The 11,902-nt window shown below is 41.4% G+C and overlaps 1 protein-coding gene across 1 annotated transcript in view; it reads left to right on the top strand.

The window, feature by feature from the left end:
- Positions 1-242: 242 nt before the first annotated feature.
- Positions 243-11,902, top strand: part of arnt2 (aryl-hydrocarbon receptor nuclear translocator 2) — a gene marked incomplete at its 5' end in the record, with an annotated part of 48,046 nt that continues 36,386 nt past the window's right edge. Inside the window, 3 exon segments of the mRNA NM_001309983.1 lie at positions 243-264; positions 266-483; positions 8,889-8,991. Of these exon segments, the coding sequence (NP_001296912.1) occupies positions 243-264; positions 266-483; positions 8,889-8,991 (343 nt within the window).

The raw sequence follows: 11,902 nt of genomic DNA, 5'->3' as shown, positions 1-11,902 counted from the left end.
CCTGCAACAAGCCATAGCATTTAAATAATACAAGGTCCCGTACTTATAATCATGGTCATAAGAGGTTAAAAGTGTTGTAAAACAGCATAAGAAATAACACTTGCAGAAAAGTTTATATCATTATAATAATACTGACACTATAGAAAATTAAACCTTTCTTTCTATTACTAACCAGCTTTTTGTTTTCATTGGTATTTTCTTTTTTGCAATGAGCTCCAGGTCTTGAAAGGCCTCTTTGCCATCACTTATGGTCTGCTTTGACCCTATAGGAACTGAAGCACCTGATTCTGGAAGCAGCAGATGGCTTCTTGTTTGTGGTGGCGGCAGAGACGGGCCGAGTCATCTACGTGTCGGACTCTGTGACACCAGTGCTTAACCATCCCCAGTCAGAGTGGCTCGGCAGCACCCTGTATGAGCAGGTTCACCCAGATGATGTGGACAAGCTGAGAGAACAACTCAGCACTTCAGAGAACTCCATGACAGGTAGATGTAGCAGTGAGACTAGGAGTGAACATGTTCTTTGCCTGTATTCACAAAGAATCCTGAGACTAAAAGTAGCTCTTAGTGACCTCATCTTAAAAAAAAATCTTAGAATTTCCCGAACTTTAAGATTCTTCTTCTAAGTTTGGTGTGTGTGTGTGTGGGGTGGGGGGGGGGGGGGTCACAGACAGCCGAGCACATGGAGAGCTAAAAGTTGAGAAGTACACACACAATAGCGCACAGTGTGCTATGCCGCTATTTTTAAGACTGACGATCCGACACAGTCCTAAAAATATATGTCCCTATATCCGACTGCCCCGCTTGGATAATTTGTAGAGTAAGTGCCCAAGTGAGCGGAATAGGCATGTTCAAGCGCCTATAGGACCAGAGTTGACCTGCGGGACTGCAGTTCTACCGATGTGTGAGACAGTTCCACTTCTCAAACCTAAACACGCCCATCTAATCCCGTCCAATCACAGTACAGTAGTCGGACACCCCTTGGGAAAAAAGTTCTGCCCGGATGTGTCAAGAATAAAAAGGGAGACCCTTAAAGACGGGGCTGTGAGGACAAAATGATGTCATTCGCTGCAGGAGTGAGAACAACTGTCTCATTTCTCATGGAGTATGTAGCAGCCTTAAGAGTGTCTTAAGCAGGAAAACAGAGAACAGATTGGCTGACCCAGTATAGGAAATGAGGACATAAACTTCTATAACAATCATACAATTATTAATATGTAGATAAGATAAACTTTGTCATCGCCATAGAAGGAAATTAATTAGCTTCAGCAGCCCGACGTATTAAAGGCGGCTCTAGTAACAGAATTTTACTGCATATAAATAAATAACAGGAAAAATATGGAATATTGATGAAGAAAAAGTGAAGAAATTTACAAAGAATACATGTAAAAGAGGTGAGAAAGTATTTTCTATATTGTGCTTGTTAAAGTCAGTAGTAAATGGTAATGTAGAAGTTTGCTTGTGTGATGCCATTTCCTCTCTGGCTTTTGATCGCAGCATGGAGCGCTTCTCACTTTCCAGGCTCATGTATAAAAGCGCCAAGACGTGCAAGGAAAAAGATATATCGATCTTCGGGAATAAGGCTTCCAAGTCCATGTATTTGTGCCATGATCCAGGGACCAATTTACCTTTCAACACGAATTCTAAGATTTTTCCTAGAATTTTACCTCGTACAATAAAAGTTATTCACAAAGCATCTTTGTCCTTAAGAAAACTCGTAAAGTTAAATAAAAAAAATAGGAGTAGTGAGGAGGACTTTTAGTGTGTTTCTGAAGCAGGAAGATGGTGGAGACAGATAGCTGATTGGCTGATCCTCCACCTAAACAGTGGAAGAAATGGGCAGGAACACTTCTTTAATAGTCACACAATTAATAATAATAATGTAGATAAGACAAATGTTGTCATCCCCATAGTGGAAAATTCATTTGTTTCAGCAGCCTGACTGGTCAAAAGTGCGGCTCCAGTAATGTAATTCTATTGAGGATAAATAAATAATAGGAATAATATTGAATAATCATGAATAAAATTGGATAAATGTACAAAGAATATAGTTCTGGGGTATTTCTGTATTATTTACAGAGATGCTCACAATAATAAACATTTTAAAAGATTTGGAAAAAGTCACAGAAAAGTATATACATAGCTACACTCTAGAAAAGATAAAGGGGTGGTTTCTTGATCCACTGTTTATTAGGATAGTGCATATAAAAAATACATTTATTGGCATCTACAAATACATTAGAGAAACTTGTACTCTGGGTAAATTTGATGATAAAAAATAGTAACTTTTTATCTACTTTAGATCTCAGATGCACTGACATTTTCATAGTTAAAGTTACGCCCAGAAATATTTGGACTGTGGCTCAATCTTCATGATTTGGGCTCTGCAAGCCACCACATTGGATTTGAAATGAAACTACAATGTAATCAAAGTTCAGACTTTAAGGTTTAATTCAAGGGGTTGAACAAAAATATATGATTAAACATGCAGCAATTGTAGCGATTTTTATACAAGCGCTCCTCATTTCAGGAGCTCAAAAGTAATTGGACAAATAAACATAACCTGAAGTAAAATGTTACTTTTCAATATTTTGTTGAGAATCCTTTGCAGGCAATGAAATCTGGAACCCATTAACATCATCAAAAGCTGGGTTCCTCCTTAGTGATGCTTTGCCAGGCCTTTACTGCAGCCGTCTTCAGTTGGTGCTTGTTTGTGGGTATTTCTGCCTTAAGTTTTATCTTGAGCAAATTAAATGCAAGCTTGATTGGGTTGAGATCTGGTGATTGACTCGCCTGTTGCAGAATATTCCACTTCTTTGCTTTAAAAAACTCTGGGGTTGCTTTTGCAGTATGTTTTGGATCATTGTCCATCTGTACTGTGAAGCACCATCCAATCAACTTTGCTGCATTTGGCTGAATCTGAGCAGAAAATATATACCTATACACTTCAGGATTCATCCAGCTGCTTCTGTCTTTTGTCATCATCAATAAACACAAGTAACCCAGTGCCATTAGAAGCCATGCATGCCCGTGCCATCATACTGCCTCCACCATGTTTTACAGAAGATGTGGAGGGTTTTGGATCATGAGCTGTTCCATTTCTCCTCCAAACTTTCTTCTTCCCATCATTTTGGTACAGGTTGATCTTAGTCTCATCCAGTGTGCGATTTGCAAAAAAAACAGAGGGGGGGATCATTTCAAAAGTTAGCTAGCAGCTGCCTTTCTCTGGTCTCACGCAGTTAGAACTCGTTCTCCAGTCCATGTTGTAGCTGCAGTTTATTTGTTTATTTTTGATGTAGTTTCCTTAATAATCTGTATGCATCAAAATCCTTGTCATTTTATTTAACGAGTGTCCTGGTTCAGCTCCTCATGAGGTGGAGCTGCTGCTTATTGAGTGAGAGCCGCTCTGACTGCAGCTCTGCCTTCTTTGTTACAGAAAAGCGTGTCATGCTAAATTAGCCGAGCTAAAGCGTTACTCTTACAGTTTTAAATAAAACATAGCAGTGAATCATGAGGAGATCCCTGGTTAGTCGCTGCGTTTATCAGCTAAATAACTGGAAGCGAGGGAATAAACACTGACAGGCGACATGGCCACAGGTGGAAATAACTCATTAATTAGCTGGAGGAGCAGCAACAGACACACTTACCGAGGGAAGTTGTTGTCAGCTGTTCTATCCGCAGACCTTTCTGACCTGCTGGTTCACATAAATCCAAAGAAAATCTTTGACCACCGCTACTTTCATTCATAGCATCTGTGGTCAGTTTGAGATGTTCTTCTAAAAGTTAAAATGATTAAACACCGATAAAACTCAGATGGGAGATCTCCGCTTTGCAAAGACCCGTCCTACTCTCTTTCTGATTGGCTAATGTCCTGGCTCTGCCAGATTTCATTGGTTAAGTTTCTGTTTAAAATCTTGAATAAAAAGTCTACACATAACATTTTGCGCTCATTTTCCAAATGACGGAAATCTGTCGCAGCGACGGAGAACTTTAACCCCTGATGATATTACTCATTCAGATCAGAGGGGGGAGGAATGTATCCACCCCAGGGATAAAACATGAATGAACAGAGGGGGGGACATCACAACCAGAGGGGGGGGAAATCCCCCCCATCCCCCCCAGCAAATCTCACCCTGGTCTCATCTGTCCAAAGAATGCTCTTCCAGAACTGGGCTGGCTTCTTCAGGTGTTTTCTGGCAAAGTCAACTCTGGCCTTTCTGTTTTTGAGGCTGATTAATGGTTGGCACCTTGTGGTGAATCCTTTGTATTTACTCCCATGAAGTCTTGTTTTTATGGTAGACTTAGATACTGATACACCTACTTCATGAAGAGCGTTATTCTCTTTAGGGAATGTTATGAATATTCTTCACCATGGAAAGAATTCTGTGATCATCCACCACTATTGTCTTCTGTGGATGTCCAGGCCTTTTTGAGTTCCCAAGCTCACCAGTGGACTCTTTTTTTTTCCAAATTTACCAAACTGTTGATTTGGCCACTCCTAACATTTCTGCTATCTCTCTGATGGGTTTCTTCTTTTTTCAGCTTCAGGATGGTCTGTTTCACTTACACTGAGAGCTCCTTTGACTGCATGTTGTGTCCTCCAATTGATAAATGCCACACCTGGAATCATCTCCAGACCTTTTAACTGCTTAATTAATGACAGGTTAATCAGGGAAGAGCCCATGCAGCCTTGTTATTTATTTTGCAGTCTTCTAAGTCAATTGTCCAATTACTTTTGGTCCCATGAAAAAGAGGCAGCTACGTATTAAGGAGCTTTATTTCTTAAACCCGTGCTCCAACTTCGATGTGAATGCTCTCAAATTACAGCTGAGAGCCAGCACCGATTATATAAATGTATCCGGAATATGTTTTCATAAACAACTAAAATAACAAAACTTGTGTCACTGTCTAAATATATCTGGGCCTAACTATATATCTGATTGTCTTTCTGACAAAAACATGAAACACGGAAAATGTTATCCTATTATCTCATAAATTCAAGTTATACACAGTGTCAGGCATCGGCATTCTTTTGCCACTGAGCACAAAGAGTAAAGAACTGTATGTTTCTTTATTTTTTTACACCAGTAAAAATAGATCTGTTTTATAGATCAGTTGTTGTTCATGTGAACACACAGCTCATCCCCTCTGGATTTACCGCTTAGTTCGCTGTTTCTGTCGGCTCAAAAGTAGCGAGCCCCTCCAGGCTAACGGCGTTGTCCGGTATCGATGAGTTAAGCCATGTCTCCGTCAGGATGAGAACGCAGCAGTTTCTAAACTCCCTCTTTGAAGACAGTTCAAATTGTAGATGATGTATTTTATTGTCCAGAGAAAGCAATATGGATGGAAGCGGCGGATTGTAGGGGTTAGCTTAGCAGTTAGCACACCTCAACAGGTGGTGTGAAAGCCGCCGGTCACACCACCTACCCTTGCTCCTCCTCCGGCGTGTGCTTCTCGGCGAGTCCGCTGCATTGTGAGCCTCTGGGACTTGTGCCCGAAGTACTCCGAAGCAACATAAAGAGTAGTTGTAGTTACGAGTCCAAAAACACTTGATGACTGTAACTCCAGCAGGTGCTGGCAGTCATATACTAACCTACTGCAAGGATAAACTGATCTGCTGGGTCGATGTATAGTTTGTAGCATGCTAAGCAAAATATTTTGTAGAAATGCTCACAGGTTGTCAAGAGCCGTAACAGCCGCAGCCGCTCAGGGCGCCGCCATTGTCCTCCTTTTCTTCGTCTTTATGCCCCACTTAACTTATCATGCCAGAGACGCCACTGATTATTGTTATTAATTAACATTTTAAGCCAAAAACCACGTCTGTCTCGAATATCGGGTTCTCTGCCTGTCAGCGCAACCCAGAAAAATCTAGCGATAGGTGTCTGTGAAGCTCCTGAATATAAAGGGGCAGAAACAGGTGTTTGGAATGAGGCCAATAGTGTTGCCACAGCCGCTCAGAGTAGTTGGGAGAGGCAGAGTGAGATACAGTCAGCCGGCCAAAATAAAAACAAATACAGTGCATCCCTAGGTGCAAACCACATACTCAGCTTTGCTACAAGTGCAATTTGCGTACAAATGGGGCACAACTTAAGGTGAACTAAACAGGCCTTTCAAAGTTATAAGATTTATTGACGAGAGGTATTGTTACAACAAGAAATATTTAGCTATGCTTTCCTTAGCTGGCTTTCCTTGCCTTTTGCAAGGCCTTTATCTTTAGTTTCGGAAAAGTACGAAAAAATACAGATGTTTTTAAAAAAAGCAGAAAAACAACTGCAATAAAGTGTTTTGTTTCAAACAATGCATTATTACATATAGCAGGTCTTTTCTCCTCATTCTTAAACTATACATTAAATAATCTGAATTAAAACAAAAACTAAATAAATTGGTAACGTAAATGTGACAAAAGTAATGAGGCAGCCATTTATATTCATTTAAGACACTGACTGGTAGTGCAAACTGCTTTTCTTAGAAATAACATATTTTCACTGGGGGGGTCGTGGCCGAGTGGTTAGAGCAGCGCGCTTGCACTCAGAGAAGGATGCAAGTACCCGGTTCGATCCCCAGTGCCGGCACTCTGGGTCCCTGAGCAAGAGCCTTAACCCCTGATTACTCCCCGTGCGCCGCACATGGCAGCCCACTGCTCTCCAAGGGGATGGGTTAAATGCAGAAAGCAAATTTCATTGTAATGTATGTTTCAATGACAATAAAGACGATATTACTATTACTATCTGATGGCTAACAGACAACCCTCTCAACATATTTGTGCCTTTTGTAACTTTAAAGTTTAAATGCTTTTAGCTGTTGAACAACATTTTTAATCTTAAATTGCTGAATAAACTTAATATTTTGTAATGCATATATTAACACATTTGCTCCTTAAAAATAATGAACAGAAATGTTTTCTCTTCAGAAGTAATTTAAACCTTGCAAACACAAAAAAGACTAAAGTATATATATCGTCTATTGCTGGACACTGCAGCCGTACACAGGACATACATTCAACAACTCTTCCGTTACCTCAAATGCTTTATCCCGCAGTTGTATAAATGTGATAATTATATTGTATAAACGTGATAACTATATTTTATAAACATGATTATTATATTGTATAAACATGATAACTATATTGTACAAATGTACAAAATGGCCGACTACCTGTTTGTTGTAGGGAATGGTTGCAAGAGAGTTTTTTAGGCAATTTCATACCTGTACGCAGTGTCCGAAATTAACTTCCTGATTCACCGGCCAAGTTGGCCGGTAGATGTAAAAATCAACCGGCCAGGCATATTTTTTACCGGCCAAAATATTAATCCTCACCAGACCTCTCAATTTTTACCAAAAATTAAGATTTATATTATGTTAATTTGGTGTGTGTGTGGGGAGGGGAGGGGGGAGGGGGACGTGGCTGACTGGACCCTGGAAGAGACATCTTTGATTTATACCTTTGATAGGAAAATATTAAGTTTATTATAAAAGGCACAATATGAATTATCAGATTCACATCCAGGCATTAAGAAAACACTACAGATTATCATTATTCTATCCATGTTGGTCTCATTTGTGAATGAGGCAGAGTTTCATCAAGCCTATGGTCCAACATTTTTCCCTCAGCTGCCACACTTAAAGCACGCTGGGGTTCACGCTGCGTCTTTACGCTGATCCAGCTGCTGGATAAACAGTGGGGAAAATGCATAAATGAAGACTAAAGGGCTCCTTTAGAGGGGAGAGAAGGAAAAATGATTCTGAGCTAAAGCCCCTGATGTTACAAGTTCCTTAAAATGACCCTTAAAAGTGCGCACCTAAATTATATGTAACGTAATTTTGCGCACCTGAATTGAAGCGCAAGGAACCACGCCCAAGGAGCACCGCTGGTTCTGTGTCGTTGAAAAAAAAGAGCATGAAAAACAGCTACTGACTCTCTTACTGACTTTAACTGGGACATTTTGGTACGAGTGTAAGGACATTAAACGCAGTGTTTCACGTTTTGAAGGCTGGCCGCTGATAAAAGCACCTGGCTCCGAGAGGGGGGGCGCAGAAACACAGCGCACATAGTTAAAAAAAATGCAGAATAAATAAGAACGAAACTTATAAACAGACTAATTGGTGTTTTAGACTGTATCTGGTTAGCAGATCTGTTTTCTGATCCAGCGTGCAGCCATGACTGGTTCTGAATAAAGGATTCATCTGGGAGCCGCTCTCCCCCTTGCCTCCTGCTCCGCAGAATGCGGAGTTTAGACTGAGCTCTGGATGGACAGAGCTGTGAACGGGTCATCCACAGCCCAGATGGGTTTTGTAATTTATTTGGTGCAAACATTTACTCGCCATGTTGCAGCTAGCCCTCTGAAATTCACTCGCCAAACGGGAAATTTACTCGCATTTGGCGACTGGCGAGTGTTAATTCGGACCCTGCCTGTACGCCAAAGTAAACTAAATGCAGAGATTGCTGTGAAAATTTCAAAGGGGCGCTGTGGAAGCACTTTTGGACAACTTTTGCAAAATCCTTAAAATACATAATTTTACACCAGGCCTGATGCATGTGCAAAAGATGGTGAGTTTTAATATATGTTTAGGTATCAAAAAAGCCAATTCATTTGGGGGGAGAATAAGACTTGTATGATTACAATTGCAGCGCTTTCACTGCTCGGGCCTAAATATAGAATTTCTGAAAAGTTAACTTATATGGTTAACCTTGAATACATACAAAAAATATAAGACCCAGAAATCCAATAGTGGTGTAATTTCTTCCTACTGTGACTGTATTGCAAAATATGGACTGTGCCTCCAATACATATGCAAACTACAAACTTTGAAAAAGCTGTTGCCACTAAGAAGCACTGATTGTTCTTTTGCTCTCTCATTTTAAACTCTATTTCTGTTTATGGTTTTGTCAGGACGAATTCTGGACCTGAAAACAGGAACAGTAAAGAAGGAAGGACAGCAGTCTTCCATGAGGATGTGCATGGGTTCCAGGCGCTCCTTTATTTGCCGCATGAGGTCTGTTGGTTATGATGAAGTATTACTTTGGTGATTTTAGTTCTTTTACTAACTTTACAGCCTGGTGAAAGGGAGGTCCCTAGCCCAATAAAGTGCTGCTAAGGTGCTGGTAAAATATGAAAAATCTGTTCTCACTCAGCTGCAAGTACACACACAATTGGAGGCAAACACATTATAGGTGAGGATGAGTACCTTTAGTTGCCATTTAAAGCTATGTGTATCAGCTTGTGAGAATATCATGAGGCCACAACTCCAAGGTTACATAAAATTTTGATCAGGGTCTTTTTCCAGTTTCTGTTTTCATTTAATTAAAAAGAGCATACATACTTGTTTGATATTAAATGGCTTTATGCAACCGCTATTGCACATACTCTTCAAAAAATTGTCTACAAGTAAAGATTCTGCCTGGAGATGTAAAATTATGAGCAAAACTGACAAGATGCCTGTGCAAATTCTCAGTTATCATTGCAGCAGCAAACAGGCTTAAATCATCGGCAACCGGACTTTGCTTCAGTTCTTTCTGAAAACGTTTTGACACCTATCCAGGAGTCTTTGTCATTCTGGTGCCTCACACTTGAGCAACTGGCAGTTGGTGCACAGCTGTGTTTAAAGGACATGGAGGTCCATCCTCCTAGGCGCATTCTAAGTCACATGTAAATCAATGACCCAGCCGTCACTGTCCTGGGTCGTTAGAAGCTATTGCTTGGTGTGAGTGGAGCAATGGCGTACCGCGCACGTAATGTCACCATCTCAAGAGCAACGCCCCTTTTGCCGCTTTGGTAGGACAAACAGGTAGAGAGCGCCCGTAGCCACCAGCCATTACACGCGCAACAGAAACAACGATATGACCGACTTTATAGCCGTTAAACTTTCGCAAGACGATGTCCCAGGCTGGTCAAACTGTCGAAGAATGCACCAACCTTCAGCTCAAACGATGGCTTGAGTGTCGAGGGCTTAAAAAGACGGGAAAACGGGCCGAGTTGATCGAACGGTAAGTCGTTGTTTTTTTTCCCTGCTCGGCGTTCATGGCGTCGTCGTTTGTAATCACCGTCCAGGAATCGGTATATGTTGCCAATAGGTAGCTACAAAACAACTGTTTGCATCTCAGCTACCATGATAGCCTATATGCTATCATGGTAGCAGGCGCTTCATTCGATTGCTCGGTTGACAAAGGTAAATGGTATTCAAAAAACTCTTTCCTGTTCACTACTTGATGTCGCTGGAATTGGGTCAGGATGTTCTTATGTTGGGCCCTTTCCTCCAACAAAATGCTTGCTACATATGTACGTGAATTTGGTAACTTTTTCCGGGTTGAACTGTTGTGTAGGCCGACCGCACCGGTGTACCTAGCGCACACATTTCTCCTTGGCAGTCTTGAATTTCGGGAAATTAATGAAGAAAACATCCTTCATATGCGGCCGATCAGCGTACCTCGAGTCGCTGTTGCACGTTCCATAGCAACAATATTTAAAAACCATGGTCTTAGACTTGGAAAAAGCAGTCGTTTTACCGAGTAAAACCAAGGGTAACGCACAGCTCTTTTACAGCAAAACAGCGGAGGACACAGCAAGCTTGCCCTACTGCGTACCACGTGATATGACGTCTCGTGACGTCACGTTCTAAAAATAGCTCGCTCGCGGTGCGCCATTGGTCACCTGAATGATGAGACTGCTGATGTGATCTCTTTGGAATGTGTTGGAGGACCGAGCTGTAAACACTGGGCAGTTGGAAATGCAATACTCCCCCTCTGTTCAGTGATGGCTTTTCTCTTGACCAGAATGACTTTTTTCACTCCTCTTTCAGACTATGTGTTCTCCCTGTCCAAAATCTGGACATCATTGACATCAATAGAGTGCCCTTTGTTCTTCAGGTACAAGTGGACTGCTAAATCTTGCCCTGAGCTGCTGGCCCTCCGGTGCTGTGCCATGTGTTTATGTAGCTGTTTTTTAGTTTCTCCAATGTAGGAGCCTGAGCAGTTCTTGCTGCATTGGACTGCATACACAAGCTGTGGTTTGGGTGTTCTGTCTTTTGGCATGAACCAGTATTTGTCTGAGAGTGTTATTAGGTTTGAAATTTATGGGTATATTGTGTTTGGAGAACAGTCTCCTGAGTTTCTCAGAAATTCCTGACACATATGGAATGACAATATTTTTGCGTCTCTCTGTTCTCTCTCTGTTCGACGCTGTGTTGTTTTTTCTGCCAGCTTGTGTTGGCTGACTTGACAAAGGCCCATTTTGGGTAATCACAAGCTTGCAGTGATTTCCTGACATGATTGTGTTTTTTTTGTTTCTCCTCTATGGTAGAGGGAATGTTGTCGGCCCGGTAACTCAGCGTTCTGATAACGGACAGTTTATGCTCCAGTGGTTGATGTGAATCAAAATGCAAATATTGGTGTATGTGGGCATCCGGTAAACCTCAGTTTTGACATGCCCATCTTCCTCAAAGTGTACCGTACAATTGAGAAAAGGCAACATGTTGTTCTTGGCATCCTTTCTGGTAAAACCTATGTTGCGGTCCAATGAGTTGAGGTGGTTGGTGAATGTCTCAACTTCTTTGGTTTGGATTGTGACCCAAGTGTCATCCACATATCTAAACCAGTGAGTTGGTAGTGTTCCCTTGTAAGCACTGAGAGGCCTGCTCTCCACCTCCTCCATGTATAAATTGGCCACAATGGGTGACACTGGGGAGCCCATGGCACACCCATGTTTCTGTCTGTAAAAGCTATATCTGTACTTCAAAGACGTGGTTGTGACAGAAAGAACAGATGGTTTGAAATTGGGATGAAATAAGCTACTTTGCTCAAAAGAGAAAACCCCTCACTAAACAGAGGGGATGATTGCATTTCCAACTGCCCAGTGTTTACAGCTCGGCCCCCAACACATTCCAAAGAGATTACATCAGCAGTCTCATC

This window comes from Fundulus heteroclitus, unplaced genomic scaffold, assembly GCF_011125445.2.
Source record: "Fundulus heteroclitus isolate FHET01 unplaced genomic scaffold, MU-UCD_Fhet_4.1 scaffold_57, whole genome shotgun sequence".
NCBI lineage: Eukaryota > Metazoa > Chordata > Actinopteri > Cyprinodontiformes > Fundulidae > Fundulus > Fundulus heteroclitus.
Note: the sequence above shows the minus strand (reverse complement) of the source record. Positions and strands in the feature narration are given on the sequence as shown.